Below are 23,766 nucleotides of genomic sequence, written 5' to 3'. Positions count from 1 at the left end.
ATAAGCTTCATGTCCAGTACGTTGAATATTAGACAATAAAATTTTACTTACGGTCGCAAAAAACTTTCAAGTTGATTTTACGTCAACACGGCTGGAGCAATCTCAACACTGTAAACACACCAAAGATGGGCATACACTAACACGTTTTGGGAATGACGGGTGCTGCCCTCTGGTTATTTGTTTTTTAAATAAAGCCGATGTGACAACGTGCCCCGGTCTACCCTACATATAAAAGAATTTTTTCTATTTTAATTTACATCAGAAACGTACTCTTTTAATTTGTATGTCATGTAACACCCTATATAAAGTTAATTGTATACAGTAGTAATTATAGTAATTATTGAATAAAGTCAATCCAACCAGCACTGTCTTTTAAGGCCGGTGTCCACGATGCTAGAACTTGATCCAAGTTCTAGCATTGTGGACACAGGCCTTTAGCCGAGCGTACATCAGTGAACCGCGCGCCTAGTACTTATAGTATGCGCTCACTCATACTACCAGGCGCGCGGCTCACTGACATACGGTCGGATAAAGGACGGCGCATCGTTAAAAACGGAGCCAAAATTCATTTTTTACGACTTTTTAAATACGTATTTTTAATTACTAACAATAAGTCTTATTATATGACACTTCAAAAATATTATTTCACTATAACATTTAATCTAAGTTATTTGTTTATAGAAAATATACGGTTGTTAATAAAAGTAAGGAATTTGTACTTTAAAATTCTATTTCTATAAGTTTGCAGCTAATATAATCCATAAAATAATTATAGTACATTTTAAAATCTTTATTTTTTCCCTTTATTTTTCAAGCAAATCCAACATATAGTAATAACTTTTGTAAAGTATTATAATTATAAAGAGGCCTTTCTTTGCCCGAATTATACATATAAACGTTATTATTAATAAAAATGTAAGCAAGTGTAAGCTAAGTCTCTTGGAAAAAAATGGTCTGTATAGTATCCAGTTTAAGTATATTTTTCATTTAAGTGCGGATAAAGAAGTTATTTGATCATTTAGTGTGATTGCGGTCTCTTTCATTACATACCTAAATCACTAAAGATAGAAAAATTGTTATAGTACTATTATAATACATTAATAAAAATATGCAAACAAGTAAAAAAAATGTACTATAAGAAAACGAATAGCATATTATATAAATATAATCTTTTATCTTTTAATCAAATGTATGTAATCTTTTTATAATTAATTTGCTATCTATTACTATTTGTTCGGAGGGTAACTTTACCTTTTGTATCTTTTCCAAACTGTAATTGTGTATAATTTATTTATAATTAACATGACAGTGTAATGACCAATAAAGCAAAAGTTAAAATTGTTTATTTTGCCATTTTTTCCTCAAAATGCGATGACACTATATATGTTTTCAAAATCGCTTGTTCTTGACGCGATTACCGTATCTCTTGAAACACAAGATGCTCGTCTAAGTCATATGACAATCAAAACTAATGAGAGTATAACATTATTATATAATAATTCCTATTTTGTAGTTGTTACAGAGAAATTTATTACGAAAGACCCTCCTGGCCGTCCATTAGTTGCTTTCGACAATGCTAGTGCAAGATTAAAAAGGAGAAAAGCGGCTGAAATGATAAAGCAATATAATGTTAATTAATTATACAGTGCTACTACTTCAAATCTTAGAAAAGCGGAAATAATAAAGCCGTTAGCATTATAACAAAAAGTACTAATGTAGTTAAAAATACACAAACAGTAATTACTCGTTTAACATCCGAAAAAGCCCTTAATATAATAATTACAGCAAAACTATTAAAGGAAAGTTATAAAATAAGAAAAAATAACATTAAGATCTTTTATTTAAATGTTGATGTAACAATTTTTTTTATTTTTACTGAAGTTATAGAATTTTGGCCGCGTTTTCCACAACTCTGCCTACTGTACGGCACTGAGTGGATTGACTTTACTCAATAATTACTATTTTACTAAGCATTATAGAAAAAAATGGCTCAGGACTTTTCAACTCAATTTTTTGTAAGGAATATCATTGTGTAAATAGTGGGCGCGAATTTGGTGATACCCTGTATATTAAAAAAAGTATGTTTATTAAAAGAGCACATTTCTGATGTAAATTGAAATCTTTGAAGTAGAAAATAAACTTAAATCCAATTCAAAATAGTTATCTATTTAGAAGTGTAGATATAAATAAATATGGAGCATTCCATGCCAAATCACCGAGGATTTTCCTCGACCATTTTTGATTTGGCAGAAATTTCTTTGTTTTTGTACTAAATAAAAGTAGCTTCCATGATTTTTTTTAGATTTTTATCTTTACCCATACTAAAGGTATGGGTTTTTTCAAAAATATGCGGTTTAAAATTTCAAATGCCTGTAACTTTAAGAAAAAAGATATTGTAAAAAATGAGGTAATTCTTTTTTTTCGTTTTTCACTGTACTTTTCGAAGAAAATATTGATAAAATTTTTAATATAACTGTTTTTTTTTTAGGATTTAAATAAAAAATATTTTTTTCTCAATGCGACTGTTTTGATTTTTTTCAAAAAAATTTCAAATCCAAGACTTAGTTTCGAAATTTTTAAGCCATTGGTGAAGATAAGATTTTAATAATTTCGATTTTTTAAGGAACTATTTTTTTTTCGAAAATAATTTATTTTAAATAAGATAGACTCTACCGTAATTCAAAAATTTTTTATTTTTTAATTGCATTTTTACTTATTTTTATTATTAAATTAATTTTTTTTTATGAAATATTATAAATTGGGGAACTTAAGGGAACTTATCCTGCAGTGACTGGCGAACTTCCTCGATGTCGATAATGTCAACCTTTCTAATTTTGTTTTCCCTATATCTGTCTCTGTCTAACGAAATGACATCTGTCCTTTTTTCGATTGCTCGCCATCTTACGCAAGATCCGGCAATACTGTTGCTGCTCTTCTTATCATCCTGCATCCGTATTTACATTACTAAAATAATTATTAGATGGATCTTTTTTTGTACGCATTGAATCTTACTTCTACTTACACGATATTATTCCTACATGTTTTCCCAAGGGCAGATGATAAAAATTATGTATGTATAAACTGTAGAATTTTTGTTTTAAGCAAATATTGTCGTCAGGTGACAGCTGCGTATGTGCCCAAATAAGTAATATTTTTAATTTTTTGGTGCTTTTGATATAAAATCGCGTTTTCCACCCTAGATTTTTGTGCGGACCTTAAAGGGGATCCTGCAGCCGTATGATTTACCGACATTATCGTTAATCAATGGATCTTTTAATTGGCTTTACAGAATTGCAAGTTTTTAGTCTAGAATTAAAGTCCGCACAAAAATCTAGGATGGAAAACGCGATTTTATATCAAAAGCACCAAAAAATTAAAAATATTACTTATTTGGGCACATACGCAGCTGTCACCTGACGACAATATTTGCTTAAAACAAAAATTCTACAGTTTATACATACATAATTTTTATCATCTGCCCTTGGGAAAACATGTAGGAATAATATCGTGTAAGTAGAAGTAAGATTCAATGCGTACAAAAAAAGATCCATCTAATAATTATTTTAGTAATGTAAATACGGATGCAGGATGATAAGAAGAGCAGCAACAGTATTGCCGGATCTTGCGTAAGATGGCGAGCAATCGAAAAAAGGACAGATGTCATTTCGTTAGACAAAGACAGATATAGGGAAAACAAAATTAGAAAGGTTGACATTATCGACATCGAGGAAGTTCGCCAGTCACTGCAGGATCCCCTTAACTTAATTGGGGATAGCATGTGACACATACGCATGAATCGTCATACAACTGATGTACTCTTATATTAGATTTTTAATCTCGATTTGGAGAATTCATCGATGTTTTTCTTGTTGTGCAATTCAGGGAAACTCATTTTCACGTTCGTATCAATGGTATATCTTTTACATGAAGCACATCTTGTGATGAGTTGACAGCGATCGCTATAACTCGAGACGCCATATTAGGATAAAAGTAGGTAAGGAAATCTGTAATTCCGTAATTTTTTCTCGTTTTCTATATAAAATCGGAGTTTCCCTGAATCAGTGACGTATGTACTGCTATTATGGAGAAGCATTTTTAACTCTGTCAAATTAATACGACACTACATGAGTAGAAAGAAAATGGTAATTTTATCGATAAAACAGACGACTCCAGCATCACCTTAACATCAAACAATGAATCGGTAATATTATCTTGAAGTGCTGAAATATCTGCGAGAAAATGTCAGGAGAAAAAGGCTGGAACTGTGGAGAAACAAATCCTGGTTCCTCTATCACGACAACGTGTCCACACACGCATCAATGCCTATTTGTGAGTTTTGTGCCAAAACGGAGACAACTGTGCTTCCCTGACAATTTTCTCGCAGATGTTTCAGCACTTCAAAATAATACTACTAATGATTCACTGCTTGTTTGATGTTAATATCTTGGTTGTGAAACGTATTGTCATTCATCTTGAAAATCGCAGAACACTTACAATGCTCTCATAAACAAAGCGATACAGCACGATAACTAATCACAATAGAAAGACATGATAAACAGGAAGTTACTTGCTAAGATCGCTGCTGGTAGCACTGCTTACTGCACATTGCAATGTGCTTACTGCACATTGGTATAACATTAGACAATTTTTGGCGATCATTTGGTATGGTTTGATACATATACCAAAGTTGCTATCGGTGGTTGCTATTGGTTCTGGTGCAATTTGGTACCCTTTGGTTGCTTATACCAGTCACGCCAAAAATCGCCTATTGTATTAAAACACTGTTATAAACGCTCAGAAAAAATTTTTAACAGACCACGTATAGTTTTTCAATTAATGTTCATAATTATATCAATAACAAAGTATCAGGTAATAAGCTAACCACTTCTCGTGGACAGGTAGAGTAAATTAAACTGAAGCAAAAAGTCTTTGTTTTGTAAGTTTCAAAATAATTAATGAGAAATGTACAAAATGGGAAAGAACTTTTTGACCTGCCTACAAAGAGTGGGCCACTTATTACCTAATATCCTATATAGAATTAATATACAACATATAGAAAAGCTTGAAAGATACCTATACCACATTTGAAATCCTGATCAATAGGCAATATTCCTTCCAGAGTAAGATCGCTATACACCTGTGGTGGTGTTCTTGAAGTTAGAAAGATTGCTAAAGCATGGGTTGTACTTTTGTAAATAAGAGCTATATATCTTGAAGATTGTATCCAGCCTTGTATTAATGACGCTTCTGTAGCCTTAGATTAATATAGTTAAGGCATTGCAAAATGTATGTTATTCAGTAATATCAAAATGTGATAATAAAATGATTTATAATTCAACATAGTATTTTTAAACAATAGTAAATTGCTATCGATCAATGACAGTGAGAGGTTTCCATCAAGCGACACAAGTCGACAAAAACGTCTTTCTATCTTTATTTTTTTGGCAATGAGTAACAAAGACAGAACGACACTTGTATCGACTTGTGTCGCTTGCTGAAAAGCTCTCAGTATATATCTGCTATTCATTAAGTTCAGAAAAGGATACAGTTACAACGGTCTCGCCCGACACAAATTTTGATTGCACTATCGCTAATGGCTCGGATGTCGACATCTCACTTGTTCACCGTATATAAGTAATCAATTAAAACTTATATAATTATCTGAAATATACAATTTATGTATATCTGCTTTATTTTGTATGTTATAATGTATAATAATGAAAATAAACAGTCACTTTTGACAACTCACTTCTGGAACTTTGTAAAGCGAGCAAATAAGAACTGTGTATATATATATATATATATATTATATTTCACGGTCGATATGCACACACATGGGATATCACAGGGATGCGTTCAGAAATTCAACCTGGGTAACTCTAAAGGTGCTTTTACATGGGAGCGTCGAGCGCATGAAATTAAGGCCATCGCACACAAAATTAGGAATGAGCGCGTTCAGCAGACCAAGCCGCTCAGTAGCAGTCGAACATGATTGGTTCTTACTTTTAGAACCAACCAATCAACGTAGAGTGTTGATAAGACGAACTCAACAGTTGTATCTGCTGAACGCGACCAATGTTTGGTGTAAAGCGGGGAGCACACACTTCTGCACAACGCATAATGCGTAAGCATAAGAAAATTGATTGGTCCATACACATGTGCATAAGGAAATAGACCAATCAATTTTCTTATGCTTACGCATTATGCGTTGTGCAGAAGTGTGTGCTCCCCGCTTAGGCTGAGTTTCCACTGAGCGCGTCACGCGTCGCGTCGTCACAAGTTAACCAATCAAAACATCCCATTTCATTACATTCTTGTGACGGGATCGAAATGGGATGTTTTGATTGGTTCAACTCGGACGACGCGACGCGTGACGCGCTCAGTGGAAACTCAGCCTTAAAGCTATCCACACTTTGAAGGTCAATCCAGACAAACTTGCATAGGTGCATAACCATATGCATAAAGAAACGGATTGGTCTATTTCCTTATGCACATGCATATGGACCAATCAAATCTCTTATGCTTATGTTTATGCAATATGCAAGTTTGTCTGGTTAAGGCCTTCACACATAAAATCGCGTAAGAACGTAAAACGTAAGCGTAAGAAAATCGACCAATCCCAATAAAGTATTGCGCTGTCCGTAACTCCAGTAGGGGAAAATACTTGATTGGGATTGATCGATTTTCTTACGCTTACGTTTTACGTTCTTACGGCATTTTATGTGTAAAGGCCTTTACGCGGTTACGCGTTAAGGCTGATTTATAGAGGCCGTAACCGTTGATTTAAGCCGCAATATTTAAGAAATTGACCAATCACAGTCGAATGTGAGAAGAAAAATCGACTGTGATTGGTCAATTTCTTAAAGATTACGGCTTAAATCCACGATTACGGCCTCTATAAATCAGCCTTTACGCGGAAAATACATGCCATGTGACCGCAGCCTAAATGTGTTTCATGGGCAGTGAAAAGCAGCAGCAGATCGTACTGATTGGCTACAAAATAGAGAAGTTCTCGAGTTTCTAGATCTTTTTTGGAACCGGTATCTGAAATTTTTTCAATTTTTCGGGAAATAATTGACCAAATCTTAAAGAATTGTATATAAAACAGGAGTAGAATTTCCCGGGAAGTGCCATAAAGTGTATAATTTTTTGTTACCGATTTTTTTGGAAACCGGTATTAGAAATTTTTTCACTTTTTCGGGAAATAATTGACCAAATCTTAAAGAATTGTAAATAAAACAAGAGTAGAATTTCCCGGGGAGTGTAATTTTTCGTTACCGATCTTTTTGGAAACCGGTATCAGACATTTTTCCAATTTTTCGGGAAATAATTGACTGAATCTTAAAGAATTGTATATGCTTTTACATTAATCTACCGTATCGATTTAGTTAAAACCGGTTCAAAAATTTTATTAATTTTTTGAGGATGGGTGTTTGAAATGCACACGTAAATAGATAATATATACAGAGAAAGATAGAGAGTTTAGTATCTAAAGTCAATTACTAAAGGTTCCATGAACACACACAAGAGGGCGGATCATGCCTGTTTTGTCTACTCTAGTTTTGTCTAGAGTTCCTCTAGTAAGGGCCTAAACAGAATGGCTGTCTTATAACCTTAAGGCAGTGTTTTATGCCTTAAGTTTTTGTCTTATGTAAAGGCCTTCACACATAAAATCGCGTAAGAACGTAAAACGTAAGCGTAAGAAAATCGACCAATCCCAATCAAATATTGTGCTGTCCGTAACCACAGTAGGGGGAAATACTTGATTGGGATTGATCGATTTTCTTACGCCTACGTTTTACGTCCTTACGACATTTTATGTGTGAAGGCCTTAACACACAATACTGTGTTAATGTTTCCTGTCTTGTGTAGTATACGCGACGTATACTACACAAGACAGGAAACATTAACACAGTATTGTGCGTTACATAAGACAAAGACTTAAGTCATAAAACACTGCCTAAGGTTATAAGACAGCCATTCTGTTTAGGCCCGTACAGTATTGTGCGTTACATAAGACAAAGACTTAAGGCATAAAACACTGCCAAGACAGCCATTCTGCTTAGGCCCTTAGGACACCGTCCGCCATTAAGAGGGAATTATGCGAACGATCGAGAGAGACAGCCTGAGACAGCCTCTCCACTCGTACTTTTCATGGGTCTTTGTCTCACTCCCACTTATAGCTTTGTCTCACTCCCACTAACGTCTTCCCCATTAATGACGGAACCAATCAGGAGTCAGACCGGGGTGTCTTAACTCTTACTAGAGTCCTAGATAATAGAGAAGCGACATTGAAATCGATAGGTGCGATATATCGATAAAGCCGCCATTTTGTTTCTCCATATGGAATAGGAAAGTACGTATAAGAAACTGTCCATTTTAGAAACGGTGTGCTTGTCGTAAATATATTACAGCGTAATGAAACCTATATCCCATATCTCTTCTAAAGTATTCTGAACATTATTTACACAACACAATAAACCTATGTATGATTTTAATAATCGTAAATATATGTATAATTATATTATGCTATTTTAGAAATTCTTTTGTATCCATAATTTTACAAAATATAAGATTTATTTTTATAGGAATGAAAATGGCTATGGGGAAAGTTGCAACTAAATGAACATATATAGAAAAATTACATCTCTGTTATTTTCAGTCTATTTGATTATTAATTACTGAAAATTTTGTAAGCGTAGCAAATTCAATAATAACGAAAACGAATTATTTATACAAATTAATCGGGCTGAAATTGTAAAAACATGTATTTATATCTTTTTATCTTTTGAAAAGTTGTATCATATATCAAAAAGAGCGTTATTTTTAATTTTAGTTACGCAATTTTATCTTCTATGTATATAGATATAAAAGTTATTTACTTTGAAACATGTCGACAATATACAAGGAAAGTTGTTAGAGAGTCAGAATGCTTGTAAAACATTATATTAATACACAACACACCTGATTGCATATGAATATAGCTTCTTGTTGCCTTAATCAATGTAACATGTACAATCAAGAAAAACGAAAGATATATTAATTCATAAGATTATACTTGCAGATACATATAATAAAGTAAATGAAAACGTACTGTGTATTTTATTGTAAATTATTAATAGTTCTTTGAGGAATAGTGTAAAAAAATTTATATATAACTTTACTACGTTTTTTATAGATACATATATCTACGAGACAATAATATTCGATTTATTTGACATCTATAAGAGAAAATTCATTTTAAATTAAATAAAATATGATTTATTTTATATTTGTACTTGGTTTAACTCTCAATTACAATTCGAATAATTGTGCTCTTCAGATTTCAAAATTTTCCTCGGCAGCTGGCAATATTACGATTGTTGCAACCAAAGGTTTTGGATTTGCTTTCTTGCAGAGTAATATTTTAACTTTCCCTGATATTTGACCCTTTAAGTTTGCGCTAACAGGTAATGGCATTGAATATGTATGTTCATTAAATGGCTTCGATGGGAGACTATCGTTAAAAACTGAAGGAATTGCTCCGATTTTCAGTTTCCTCTTACCATCTTCTCTAACACGCTCCCAAGAAAACCTGTCAAAATGCTCCTGAAAAAATATGTATGCTATCAGTAAATGACTTCGCTATATATGTATATATATATATTTGCTACACTGCAGCTTACAGAGCACACAAACAATGGATCCTTAGGCTCCCAAGTAGATCCATTAATATTCCTGATACTGTTAATCCATCTAGCTTTCTGTCCTTCATTTCTAGGAAAACGATGAAACATAAGAGTTTACTCCACAGTACCGGATTGAGCTCCGGTTGCAGAGCGGTGAACACCGTCGTACGATGAATTCCAAAAGACAGGGTGCCGATCACCGCGCACACGATTAGATCGTTCTTCAGTCTGGCGTTCACTGTCGAGCGTAACTTCTCCGGCAAAGGATCCACCAGCTCAGTATCTGACATTTGCTCGCCCACCTTGATCTTTACGTCTTTCTTCCTGCCGGACGTCTTGCTCTTGGTCTCCTTGTAACTCGCGGCCACGTTATCAGGCTGCGACGACGACGTGTTTTCTATGATTTTGGCTTCCTTCTCTTCCGTGTACCTGTCTCCTGTCTCTGGTGGCCACAAATTTGTCTTGAGGATGTCCTATATCACGGTAGGATCCGAAGAATCACGGCCTTTTACAGAACCGTAACAGTAATGTCTCGCGTTGTCTCACGTGCAGCAGGCCTCTAACGTGCATTAACCTCACTTATTTAACCATAAGGGAGAAACAAAATGGCTCTGGATCACGTGATTTAGTTAGCCAATCAGACCATTCCCTTCAATGTCGCTTCTCTATTATCTAGGACTCTAACTCTTACTAGAGGAACTCTAGTTTTGTCACTACATTGAAAGCGTAAGAGATGGTAACACTGCGCACCGATTCCCGCGTCACGCGTGCATCACGTGATGAGGGAAGAGGTGGGGAAATGCGAGACCGCGCGTTCGGTCCGGCGATCCGGGCATTCGAGAATAGTCCGTCGGCCGCAGGGGGAAGTGATCCGCGCAGTTCCTTGGGCCCATGAGGTTAGAAGACAACACCATGCTTGGGCCTAACAAACCCACGGCATTAACCCGAGTTCCCGACACCGCGGACATACACACACAACTACACATACTCGCGTCAGTGCAATTGAAAAAAGACACGCCTCACGGCTCATACTTGCGTCAGTGCAATTGAAAATAGACACGCCTCACGGCTCATACTTGCGTCAATGCAATTGGAAAAAGACACGCCTCACGACCCACAAGCTCCCAGCCAGCGACCTCTACAGTAATAAAACTTACGATACATGAAAAAAATCTGCTTAATTTGCTCCTTCATAATATGCATGTTTCATAATTTGCTCTATTTTACTTTTTTATAAATAAATGATAAAGTTAGTAACAATGTAAACGTTAATATAAGCGAAAATCATTAGAATTTGTAGATTCGCAAGGTACAGAAAAATTGCTCCCTTTTCGTTTGAATTTGCTCCACCTTTACAACCTAATTATCTACAGTATTTATTAAGAAAAACGTAAATAATTGCTTTATGCAGTTTGGAGGTTATCAAGAAATTGTGCGCATGCGCAGTACTTAGCGCCTGCGCAACAGAAATCGAGCGCGCCATTTTGTAAATTATTCATTTTTCTTTAATTTGCTTTATACAGTTTGCGAGATATCAATCATTAGAATTTGTACATTCTCAAGGCACAGACAAATTGCTCCATTCTTGTTTCAATTTGCTCCACCTTTAAAAACTAATTATCTACAGTATTTCTTAAGAAAAAAATAAAAATTATCGTTTTATGTATTTTGCAGGATATCAATCATTGGAATTTGTACATTCTCAAGGCACAGACAATTTGCTCCATTCTTGTTTCAATTTGCTCCACCTTTAAAAACTAATTATCTACAGTATTTATTAAGAAAAACGTAAATAATTGCTTTATGCAGTTTTGAGGTTATCAAGCAATTGTGCGCATGCGCAAAAGTATTTAGCGACTGCGCAACAGAAATCGAGAGCGCCATTTTTAAAATTGTATTTTTCTTTAATTTGCTTTATGCATTTTGCGGGATATCAATCATTAGAATTTGTACATTCTCAGTGCACAGACAAATTGCTCCATTTTTGTTTCAATTTGCTCCACCTTTAAAAACTAATTATCTACAGTATTTATTAAGAAAAAAATAAAAATTATCGTTTTATGCATTTTGCGGGATATCAATCATTGGAATTTGTACATTCTCAAGGCACAGACAATTTGCTCCATTCTTGTTTCAATTTGCTCCACCTTTAAAAACTAATTATCTACAGTATTTATTAAAAAAAAAATAAAAATTATTGTTTTATGCATTTTGCGGGATACCAATCATTAGAATTTGTACATTCTCAAGGCACAGACAAATTGCTCCGTTCTTGTTTCAATTTGCTCCACCTTTAAAAACTAATTATCTACAGTATTTATTAAGGAAAACGTAAATAATTGCTTTATGCAGTTTGGAGGTTATCAAGCAATTGTGCGCAAAAGTATTTAGCGACTGCGCAACAGAAATCGAGAGCGCCATTTTTAAAATTGTCATTTTTCTTTAATTTGCTTTATGCATTTTGCGGGATATCAATCATTAGAATTTGTACATTCTCAGTGCACAGACGAATTGCTCCATTCTTGTTTCAATTTGCTCCACCTTTAAAAACTAATTATCTACTGATTATCTTATTTATTAAGAAATAAATAAAAATTATTGCTTTATGTATTTTGCGGGATATCAAGAAATTGTGCCCATGCGCAAAAGTATTGGCTGCGTTCAGCAGAAGTCAGCGCTTTTAGTAAGCGCTTTGGGCTGATTGGATTAAATTTGTAGATCCAGATGAATAGTCCTATCTCAATGAGAATGTACATACAAATTCCAATGATTGATATCCCGCAAAATGCATAAAACGATAATTTTTATTTTTTTCTTAATAAATACTGTAGATAATTAGTTTTTAAAGGTGGAGCAAATTGAAACAAGAATGGAGCAATTTGTCTGTGCACTGAGAATGTACAAATTCTAATGATTGATATCCCGCAAAATGCATAAAGCAAATTAAAGAAAAATGACAATTTTAAAAATGGCGCTCTCGATTTCTGTTACGCAGTCGCTAAATACTTTTGCGCATGCGCACAATTGCTTGATAACCTCCAAACTGCATAAAGCAATTATTTACGTTTTTCTTAATAAATACTGTAGATAATTAGTTTTTAAAGGTGGAGCAAATTGAAACAAGAACGGAGCAATTTGTCTGTGCCTTGAGAATGTACAAATTCTAATGATTGGTATCCCGCAAAATGCATAAAACGATAATTTTTATTTTTTTTTTTTAATAAATACTGTAGATAATTAGTTTTTAAAGGTGGAGCAAATTGAAACAAGAATGGAGCAAATTGTCTGTGCCTTGAGAATGTACAAATTCCAATGATTGATATCCCGCAAAATGCATAAAACGATAATTTTTATTTTTTTCTTAATAAATACTGTAGATAATTAGTTTTTAAAGGTGGAGCAAATTGAAACAAGAATGGAGCAATTTGTCTGTGCACTGAGAATGTACAAATTCCAATGATTGATATCCCGCAAAATGCATAAAGCAAATTAAAGAAAAATACAATTTTAAAAATGGCGCTCTCGATTTCTGTTGCGCAGTCGCTAAATACTTTTGCGCATGCGCACAATTGCTTGATAACCTCAAAACTGCATAAAGCAATTATTTACGTTTTTCTTAATAAATACTGTAGATAATTAGTTTTTAAAGGTGGAGCAAATTGAAACAAGAATGGAGCAATTTGTCTGTGCACTGAGAATGTACAAATTCCAATGATTGATATCCCGCAAAATGCATAAAGCAAATTAAAGAAAAATACAATTTTAAAAATGGCGCTCTCGATTTCTGTTGCGCAGTCGCTAAATACTTTTGCGCATGCGCACAATTGCTTGATAACCTCAAAACTGCATAAAGCAATTATTTACGTTTTTCTTAATAAATACTGTAGATAATTAGTTTTTAAAGGTGGAGCAAATTGAAACAAGAATGGAGCAAATTGTCTGTGCCTTGAGAATGTACAAATTCCAATGATTGATATCCTGCAAAATGCATAAAACGATAATTTTTATTTTTTTCTTAATAAATACTGTAGATATAATTAGTTTTTAAAGGTGGAGCAAATTGAAACAAGAATGGAGCAATTTGTCTGTGCCTTGAGAATGTACAAATTCTAATGATTGATATCTCGCAAACTGTATAAAGCAAATTAAAGAAAAATAAATAATTTAAAAAATGGCGCGGTCGATTTCTGTTGCGCAGGCGCTAAGTACTGCGCATGCGCACAATTTCTTGATAACCTCCGAGCTGCATAAAGCAATTATTTACGTTTTTCTTAATAAATACTGTAGATAATTAATTTGTAAAGGTGGAGCAAATTCAAACGAAAAGGGAGCAATTTTTCTGTACCTTGCGAATCTACAAATTCTAATGATTTTCGCTTATATTAACGTTTACATTGTTACTAACTTTATCATTTATTTATAAAAAAAGTAAAATGGAGCAAATTATGAAACATGCATATTATGAAGGAGCAAATTAAGCAGATTTTTTTCATGTATCGTAAGTTTCATTACTGTAGAGGTCGCTGGCTGGGAGCTTGTGGGTCGCCTCACGGCTCATAAGATTATTGGTTCGCCCTGGCCGTTTTCGGGGCAGTATTGCCTGAAGGCCATTAAACATACGAAGAAGAAGAAGAAGAAGAAGAGAATAGTCCGTTGTTGCGTTAACATCTTTCTGAGTCACTTCGTGGGCCTTCTGCCGTAGAATTCTCTCGAAGCGAGAGATGTTATCGAGACGAGTGTATAATAAGTAACAGACAAGATATCTGTTTGATATAAGAATTCGTATCATCGGTACGACACAACGTTCAGAGAGACGATTGAAGGAAGGTATCCACGGCTATTATCTCAAGTCGCGCCATTATTACGCAAGGACTCGGCGACAAAGGGCGGCTATTTCAGGAGAGAACGATCTCACGTTCACGAGGCAGGGCAACCGCCCTGTGTCCTCACACTAAGTATATGGCAATTTGAGGCCATTTCCTGGTATTTGACGGACGAGTTCCTGCATAAGGAGGATCTCAACAGAAAGGTAACTTGATGATTTCCCTGTTGAGCCATTGATCATTTCTGGTGGTCATAATCGTCTGACCAAAGACAGCGGATATCGCTATTCGCTTACAGTCGATCGAACTAAGAGGATCTTTGGTTACAGGAGATCTCGAGATCTTATTGCTCTGGTCTTTGTATGGCCATGGAGGTATTCATTATTTATTCGTCTACTGTGGGACGTATGCTCTGGTCTTATTAGACAAGGCCATGGAAGTATTCAGTATTTGTTCCGTCCATTTTTTGGGACACAGACGTCTATAAATAAAGTCAAGGAAACGGTTGCAACGACATTTAAGCACATTATTTCTTTTGTTATCTTGCATATCGTTATACTAGTCACTGACAAATAGTACTTTTTCATTGTGAAATTATTTAATATTTTATCCGTTTACTTATCCTAGTTTTCGAGAAAAAGACTAACTAAGACTGTATATATTACTTCGAAATATCTTTTTTTGCGTTATAATTCCATATATAGTGCGTGCGACGTAGATTCAAGTAAAGAATCTTTATTACACTCTCTTTCTAACAATTAGTACAACATTTGTAAAACATTTTTTATAAAATAAGTTTTGTCGTTAATAGAAATAAGTTGTTTATGTTAAAAGAATGTTCAAAAATATATAATTTTATGTTAAAATAATAATATGTTTAAGAAATATTTGTTTCTTTGTGGGGGGGGAGGGGAGAGGCTTACAAAATACACAATTTGAATACTTTAATAAGATTATAAGATTTTATAATAGAAATAAAACCAAAGATTAAATATAAACGAATGTCTATTTATTAACCTAAATGTTAATTCATTACAAAATACAATACAAACTTGTTCGCGAAATCGCTGATTTTCCCGGCGATGGAAGCGGGATGAGAAGGACGCGCGTGGAAGGTGTTCACTAATTACTCTTTAATTTATGTGTAACTCAGACCCCAGTCTGAGCCGTCTTTAATTCGTCAAAAAATGTACATCTGACCTGAGAAATGATGAGCTGTCTTTTAATGAGAAGTATTTAATGTCCGTGAGGGGGCGAGACAATTATATTAATTGCCCTCCTCGTGATGATTAGCCCGTGAGCTGGTGAGACATATGTGGCGGTCGGCACTCGCGCACGTGTGAGCCTGAGTCGTCGTGTTGATGTACCAGAGCTGGCTGAGCGGTCTTGTTCACTGGTTAAGAGTCTGTCTCAGCAGCTTGATTCACTGTGTTAGGCACGTCGATGCGGAGTCACTATTCGAATCGAACAGAGCACATGAGACACGTCTGGTCACAGAGCGGCCATTTGTACGACTCCGTGTGTCGCAAGGAAGAAGACGGCAATAAGCGCGCCCGTGCTTGCGCAAGTTGCCGCGTCGATCCGGCCCGTCGATATCCGATCGATGCTGCCATCTGATCGGACGGCGCAACGTGAACGGAATCTCGAACATTCCGCCCGCCATCAGCAACCTTGTTGATGATTCCTTACTCTTGATCCTTTATCCTGTTGAAATGGGTAATATGGCAAGCTTGGCAATTGGCCGGGTGAGTGTCGTGGTGGCCCTTGAGGGTAACCACCCTGGTGAGTCCATCCTTGCCGAGGTGCAAAGCTGTTACTCTGGCGAGTGGCCATTTGCACAGTGGTGAGCGTTCGTCGGTGAGCAGCACGATAAAACCCACCGTGATGTTGTTGTTAGGATGATGCCACTTGGATCTCGCCTGCTGGCGTTGTAGATAATGAGCCGACCATTGTGCCCAAAAATGTTGAACACGCTGCTGGATGAGCTGCCACCGAGATAGTCGCGAGGTGGCCAGGTCACTCAGAGATGGCTCGGGTATGGTAGTGAGTGGACCTCCAATGAGGAAATGACCTGGTGTGAGCGCTGAGACGTCTTCAGGGTCGTCACTCAGCGGTTCTAAAGGCCGCGAGTTGAGAATGGCCTCGATTTGCGTAAGCAACGTTGTGAGTTCTTCCGTCGTGAGTAGAGTTTCCCCAATAGTTCGTCTCAGATGAAACTTCACGGATTTCACCACCGCCTCCCACTTGCCCCCTATGTGTGGAACGCCTGGTGGGTTGAACTCCCATCTGGTGCAATCCAGTTGTAGACTTTGAGCGATTCGTTGATGTTCCTGGCAACCCTGGATGAACATTTTCTTGAGCGCGGCGTCTGCTCCAATGAAGGTTGTCCTGCAGTCCGAATACATGGTCTGAGCAATTCCCCTTCTCGCTGAGAATCTTCGGAGGGCTGCTATGAATCCTTCTGATGAGTAGTCACTGACTACTTCGAGGTGAATTGCGGAGGTGGAGAAGCAGACGAACACACAGATCCATCCTTTGTATGTTTTCGCATCTCGTCCTTTCCATGTTTTGATGGTGAGCGGTCCGGCATAGTCGACTCCTGTATGAGCAAACGGACGTGACGGCGTAACCCGAGAGAGAGGTAGTTGGCCCATTAGTTGATGAGCACGGATCCCCCTCTGCCGAGCACACACGACACACCGTAAGATATGAGACTTCACCGGAGCCCGTCCGCCGATGATCCAGTATTGTTGCCTGACATGAGCCAATGTCAGCTTCCTCCATGCAGGGTGCGCAGATGGGCGTGAGCGATGATTAAGGTTGAGAACCGTGAGTGGCGAGGTAAAATCGCCTGATGTGTTGTCTTGAGCTAATGTTGATTGGTTGAGGCGGCCGCCAACTCAGACAATCCCTTGAGCGTCTATGTGTCCCTTGACTGAATGCGTGAGTAGTTGGTAGTCTCGAGTTGGCCGTGAGCATCTTGATCTCGTACGTTAAGTATGCCGCTTGAGTAGCCTTGATCCAGAAAAGTCTGGCCTTCTCCAACGCAGAGTGCGAGTCCGATGATTTGGCTCGGTGCTTTTTCAGCAGAGAGGTGAACCTGAAACAGAGAGCTGTTATTCTCAGTAATTTATTGAGGGTTGAGTACCTATATATGAGGTTCCAGTGATAGTCCAACTGAGATGCGGCCGCATGTAGCGCAATGCCAGGACGAGCCTCATGCGCGCTCAGCTCGTCCGAAAGCGCGGATTGTGATGGCCATGCTTCAGGGGTGAGTATCCACGGTGGTCCAGTCCACCATAATGAGTGGCTTTGGAGTTGAGCAGTAGTTAGTCCTCGTGATGCGCAGTCGGCTGGGTTAGATGTACCAGGTACGTATTTCCAATGTGCGTTTGCAGTGAGCTCTTGAATTTGAGAAACTCGGTTTCTCACAAAATCCTTCCAGCGCGATGCATGAGATTTGATCCACGTGAGTGTCACAACAGAGTCCGTCCACAGGTGAGTTGCTGTAACGTTCAACTTCAAGGTGGCTTGAACGTATTGCATGAGTCTTGAGAGCAGCAGTGCTGCGGTGAGTTCAAGTCTCGGGATGGTGAGCCGTTTGAGCGGTGCTACTTTAGTTTTGGAGCACACCAATGAAATCGTGGCGCCATTAAAGCCGTGGACGGTGATATATACGACTGCAGCCATTGCCAGTTGAGAAGCATCAGAAAAGCCGTAAAATTCCACTGACGAGGTGCTCAATGTGTTGTACCACCGAGGTATTGAGATCTTGCGCAAGCTGGTGAGTCTTTTTCTGATGATGAGCCACCGTGATGAGAGTTGGGATGGCAGTGGTTCATCCCATTGGAGCTTATGAAGCCAAAGCTCCTGCAAGAGCATCTTCGCCTTGATCACGACTGGTGATGCAAAGCCTAGTGGATCGAATATCTGAGCCACTTCAGACAAAACGAGGCGTTTGGTGAGATGATCGGTGTGCGACGAGATCCTTGTTGAAAATGCGAATGAATCTTCTTGAGGAAGCCATCGTAATCCGAGTATTTTGGTTACGCACTCGTCAAAGGTAATTTGTGAGCCCTGGTCTTTTTCTGCTTGAACCGCAGTGAGCACATCTTGATGAGTTGCGTGCCACTTGGCTAATGGAAAGCCGCCCGCCATGCACAAGTTCTGTAGCTGCAATGAAATTTCTATTACCTGCTGAACGGTGTCGGCGCCTCCAAAAATGTCGTCAACGTATCGACCTTGAATGATTGGCGGCACTGCGAGGGGAAAATTGTGACCTTCATCCTCCACCAGTTGCAGCAGTGTTTGTATAGCTAAGAACGGGGCAGCCTTGGTACCATACGTGACCGTTGTTAGATGATATGGCACTTCATTAAGCTGATCGTCGATCCATAGAATCCGTTGCAAGTTCCAGTCATCTTCATGTACGTTGATTTGCCTGTACATCTTGGTGATGTCCGTGGCAACTAACTGCCGAAATTGTCGAATCCAGAGCAAAACATCTGTGATGTCTAAGTGCAGTTTGGCTCCTGTGTGCATGAGATCATTAAGTGAGCGGCCGGATGTGGATGCACTCGAGCCATTAAATACCACACGTAATTTAGTGGTTGCACTGTCTGGTTTGAGCACTCCATGATGTGGCAAGTAATATTGTGTGTGCTGACTGGAAGCGGAAGAAGCCTTCTTCATGTGATTGAGATCTCGATATTCTGTCATAAATTGATGATACAGACGTCGATAGTTGTCATCTCGGGAGAGTCTTCTTAGTAAACTTTGCAAACATCAATGCGCAGTGAGATACGAATCGCCAAGAGTATCAGGTGATGATCTTAATGGAATTCGAACCGTGTATCGACCTGTTGAATCCCGCGAAACAGTGGTCTTGAAGTATTCTTCACATCTTTGCTCGTCAGGAGTAAGATGATGATTGTTGCTCGCAGGCACTTCTTCTTGTGTCCAAAATCTCGACAACAACTCGTCGAGAGCATCTTCTCTCTCCTGAATCAATGCATGATGCACTGCAGCAGATGCCGATGATGATGTGTCGATAGGTCTGAGAACGAGCCATCCGAAAATTGAGAGCTGCGCAATTGGCATCAATGTATCTCGTTTGATGTTGTTGGGCTTGATGATCTGCCCATATGAGTCAGCTCCAATGATGATATCCACTGGCCGTGGTGTTAGAAAATCAGGATCAGCCAAGGTTAACTTGGTGAGATGCGGCCATTCCTGGGGTGCAGCGTTGAATGATGGCAGGATGTTCGTTAACGTCTGCAGAATGTGAGCTTGAATAACGACGTCTGATCTTGAGCGAAGTGAGCGGAGCTTGAGAAATGCAACTCCTCGAGTTTGCGTGGACCTTCCGCCACCAATTCCCGTAATGAGAATGACAGAATGATGACGAGAAATGTTGAGCTGACGAATGAGTGATTCAGAGACGAAAGTAAGTTCTGAACCTGTATCGATGAGAAGCCGTACGCGCTGAGTATTAACAGGTGAGCTGATCTGAGCCAGGGCCGTAGCTAACAATGTTGAGTGAGATGAGCGGACCGAAAGTGAGTGGTTGACAATTGCACCATCTTCCTATTGAGATGACAAGGCTGAGCTGGTGGTAAGGCTAAGCTGATGAGTCCGCCTGATGAGCCTCATGCAGTATGGTGTGGTGTCGGTTGGTGCATTTCTTACACCCCCGTGAGCTCTTGCATGAGCGGACATTGTGGCGGCCGAGGCAATTGAAACAGAGCCTCCGTGAGATGACTAGCTTTTGTCGATCGCCCGGTGAGAGGTCTCTGAATTTTGGGCACGTCACCACGAAGTGCGTGCCGTTGCAGCAGTCACACGGGAAAACCGTTGAGCCGTCAGCGGTTGTCGTGCGGGCCGGTTGAGCTGCCGCATGATGAGCCGTCGCGGTGCGCCTTGCTGTTGATGATGCCGAGCCTCCAGAGCTGGCTGTTGATTCGATTCTCTCGAGCGCTCGAGCTCGAGATGTGAGAAATTGCTCGAGTTTTTCGAATCGCGGGTACTCGCGCGCGGCGCCCAATGACGTCTCCCACTGCTCCTTGGTCTGGCGATCCAGCTGCCTAGACAACTGGTACACCAGAATGCAGTCACCCAGATCCTGTGAGACGCCTAGGGATTGGAGGCCTTTGATTCCCTCCTTGAATGTGTTGAGCAGCTTGTCCAGTGCTGCGGCGTTCTTCTGCACCGGTGTTGAGCTGGCGAAGAGCTGGTCAAAGTAAGATTGTATGAGTAGGCGGCAGGCGCTTGTTTTCGTATCGATCGACGAGCATTTCCCAGGATGGTTTGAGCGAGTCGGCGGTGAGAGGCAATCCGGAAATGAGCTGAGCAGGTGGCCCTTCTAATGAGAGCCGCAGATAGTGGAGTTTCTCCACGTCGGTGAGCCGTTGGCTGTCATAAATGACAGCCTTGAACAGGTCACGATATGTGGGCCATGCCTCGTACTCGCCCTTGAACGACGGGATGTTTATGTCCGGCAGTCTCGGTTGAGACCGTGGGGGCTGCGCCGTTTCAGACGCAGCCTTCGGAGCGATCTTCTCCGCTAATGCGCCCTTGAGCTTTGCCAGAGAGCGACGAGCCATCATGCACTCTTGCGCCTCCACGGCAAAGGCGTTTTTGGAGAAGTACTCATGAGCGATGAGCGCCGCCGGCCACGAGACCACGAAATAGGCGTGTTCCTTAAGGAACGCCTTGTGCACTTCCTCGAGCTGGATCGAGATCTAGAGGATTTCATCCACCGTTGTGTCATCCGCGGTAGATGGCAACGTCTCGCTAATGGCCCGCACCGTCGCGATGCGGTTCATCTGCGTCTGCACCTTCAAAGTGTGCTCTGCGGACAAACGCACCGGTGAGGCCTGGCGGTCTGACGTGCGCTTGTCTTCCGGCAGCTGGAGCAATAGCGGGGTCTTGCCGCCCGTCCCGGTGTTGGCGGGATCCGTCATGATGAGCCGTCACTGAGCAGCGCACGATGAGAGACCTGAGAAATGTCGAGACACGTATAAGAAATACTGCACGAGACGAGAACGTTCGAGAACCGCGTTAGAACAACACTACGCGCAGCCGGCAGCGAGAGTCGTTGGAGTCATGTATTGAGCACGTGAAAATATCTATTTACACTCGCGGGAGCGCGTGAACATGTTTGTGTAACACTTGTGCGCGTGAGAATGTCTGTACTCCACTCGCGAAGGCGCGCGATAATGTCCACGTGGCATGCCCTGTTCACATGATCTGTGTCTGAGTTACACTATAAGTTCCACGCATCCGGCTCGAAGGACCAAATGTTCGCGAAATCGCTGATTTTCCCGGCGATGGAAGCGGGATGAGAAGGACGCGCGTGGAAGGTGTTCACTAATTACTCTTTAATTTATGTGTAACTCAGACCACAGACTGAGCCGTCTTTAATTCGTCAAAAAATGTACATCTGACCTGAGAAATGATGAGCTGTCTTTTAATAAAAAGTATTTAATGTCCGTGAGTGGGCGAGACAATTATATTAATTGCCCTCCTCGTGATGATTAGCCCGTGAGCCGGTGAGACACGTGGCGTGAAGTGAATGTGCACCACAGTTTGATCAAACTTTTTTTTTAAAAGTGCACTATTTCGCGAAAAATCAATATATCGAAAAAATCCTACGTACGTCTCTTGCTGTTGCTCTATAGAAAAAACTTTGGTTTTTTGTTCCAGGTCAAAAATTGCGGGAGTTAGGTTTCCAGCCGTGGAAAAAAAGGCACCGACGGAGAAATGCTGCGCAACCGCTCATTTGGTTATGAACGAAGTTGAAAAAAATATTTTTTGTACTTCATTACTAGAATTATAAATCCCATTTTACAGAATTTCGATTGATCTCTTTATTGCGCAAAAAAAATTCCCGAAATATGCCTATTTTTTTCGTGCTCTACAGTGGGATACCCCCTTAAATGTAATATTGGAGTAATTGGGAATTACGCGATCAACATAATCTGTAATTTTTTCGGTTGCAATCATTTTTCCACGTACTTTACTCCCCAATATTATAGTATACAATACAATGTTTGCATATCCCTTAAGGAAATGTCTTCATCTTCAAATTCACTCTCGCTCGATTGCGAGCTATGACTTTCATCATTTTTGTTTGAAAATATCAATGAAGTGACTGATACTGTTAATAGTCTCTTGACGTTTCGTTCGGCGTCCATTTTAGTATTCAGCTCACTTAGTAGAGGCAAATTAGACCAAAAAAGTGCGTTATCTCGGAACCGGTTAAAACTACTCGGATTTAAATGTTTTTTTTGTTAATGTAGGTAATTAAAAACACTACAATGTTTATGGGTTAAAAATTGACGCTAATTGTTTATTTAATAAATTTTTATTTAATAATTATTTAAGGATGTATCACTGGTACAATCTTAGACAAAAGTGCATGAAATTTGAAATACTTGAATATCTACGCCTAACGCATAGTAAATCTAAATGTAAGATACTCAAATGATAGTAGGAGTCTTATTTTTACTCCTACAAAGGTATTTTTTACTTTACAAATGTTTTTTCTAGTATTATTTGCAATTTTTGTAATTTATGAGCCTAAACTTTTGGCAGTAAAAATGCCCTGATTTCAACTTTATAACGTCAAATTATTAATAAAATTAATAATTAATTATTAATTATTAATTAATTATTAATTATCATTAATTATTAATTTATTTCTTTAAAACGGTGTAGTGAAGACAATTGAAACTTGACAGATAGTTTCATCTATTCGTATACTAGATGTACAAAAAAATTCAAAATATTGGTAGCGCTCCTTCAACATTTTTTTAGCTGTTTTATCCGTCAAAATCGTCTCTTCCCATAAAAATACGTGTAAAATCAGTGAAAATTAAAATCGTTATATCTCAGCAACCGTTTAGTGGATTCGTTTCTACTTTTTTTGTAGCACATCAGGAAGACTAAAAGAACATTCTCACAAATTTTTATCTACTTGGTAGCGCTTTGAAAATAGGTGCAATACATCCTTAATAAATTAAAGAATTTGTTGCACGGCTCTTTTTGGTCTTAAAATATTCTTAAGGTGCGTTTGGTTTGGACGCTCACGCGCTGTAAGCGCTTATGAGCGTTACTCACGTCGTTCGCTTTGGCGTTGTAACCCTGCTGAAAATGACCGATTAAATCCGATTGGTTCCGTATTAAATTTGGTGAAATTGAATCGGAATGAATGCGTTTTCAATCCGGTTAATCGGATGCCCGATTGAAAGTGAATCGGTTCTAATAACAAATCA

The 23,766-nt window shown here is 38.7% G+C and overlaps 4 protein-coding genes and 1 long non-coding RNA gene across 11 annotated transcripts in view; all 5 read right to left on the bottom strand.

The window, feature by feature from the left end:
- Positions 1–5,869, bottom strand: part of Ocrl (Oculocerebrorenal syndrome of Lowe) — a 53,413-nt gene extending 47,544 nt beyond the window's left edge. For 2 of the 7 annotated variants that reach the window (XM_071787064.1, XM_071787063.1), the window contains exons 1-3: positions 5,750–5,869; positions 5,547–5,661; positions 5,074–5,254 (exon numbers count right to left, since the gene is read on the bottom strand). In XM_071787064.1, coding sequence (XP_071643165.1) covers positions 5,074–5,254; positions 5,547–5,612 — 247 coding nt within the window. In that variant the 5' untranslated portion in view covers positions 5,613–5,661; positions 5,750–5,869. Of the gene's footprint in view, positions 1–51; positions 223–5,073; positions 5,255–5,546; positions 5,662–5,749 lie in introns of those variants that run through there. The other 5 variants (XM_071787057.1, XM_071787058.1, XM_071787061.1 and 2 more) reach the window with 5 other exon arrangements.
- Positions 5,870–9,134: 3,265 nt separating this feature from the next.
- LOC139817910 (uncharacterized) lies at positions 9,135–10,779 on the bottom strand. The gene is made up of 2 exons (XR_011733334.1): positions 9,666–10,779; positions 9,135–9,588 (listed from the first exon to the last, which is right to left on the bottom strand). It is a non-coding gene; the product is annotated as an uncharacterized lncRNA (long non-coding RNA).
- A 5,397-nt stretch (positions 10,780–16,176) lies between these two features.
- Positions 16,177–17,145, bottom strand: LOC139818265 (uncharacterized). The gene has a single exon (XM_071786884.1). It carries the CDS (start codon positions 17,143–17,145, stop codon positions 16,177–16,179), a length of 969 nt encoding a protein of 322 aa, XP_071642985.1.
- A 160-nt stretch (positions 17,146–17,305) lies between these two features.
- On the bottom strand, positions 17,306–19,183 carry LOC139818264 (uncharacterized). Its single transcript, XM_071786882.1, has one exon. It carries the CDS (start codon positions 19,181–19,183, stop codon positions 17,306–17,308), a length of 1,878 nt encoding a protein of 625 aa, XP_071642983.1.
- A 93-nt stretch (positions 19,184–19,276) lies between these two features.
- LOC139818263 (uncharacterized) lies at positions 19,277–21,453 on the bottom strand. Its single transcript, XM_071786881.1, has 4 exons — positions 21,298–21,453; positions 20,779–21,219; positions 20,180–20,720; positions 19,277–20,016 (listed from the first exon to the last, which is right to left on the bottom strand). Exons 1-4 carry the CDS (start codon positions 21,451–21,453, stop codon positions 19,277–19,279), a joined length of 1,878 nt encoding a protein of 625 aa, XP_071642982.1.
- Between the last annotated feature and the right edge of the window lie 2,313 nt (positions 21,454–23,766).

This window comes from Temnothorax longispinosus, chromosome 8 (genome assembly GCF_030848805.1).
Source record: "Temnothorax longispinosus isolate EJ_2023e chromosome 8, Tlon_JGU_v1, whole genome shotgun sequence".
Lineage (NCBI taxonomy): Eukaryota > Metazoa > Arthropoda > Insecta > Hymenoptera > Formicidae > Temnothorax > Temnothorax longispinosus.
Note: the sequence above shows the minus strand (reverse complement) of the source record. Positions and strands in the feature narration are given on the sequence as shown.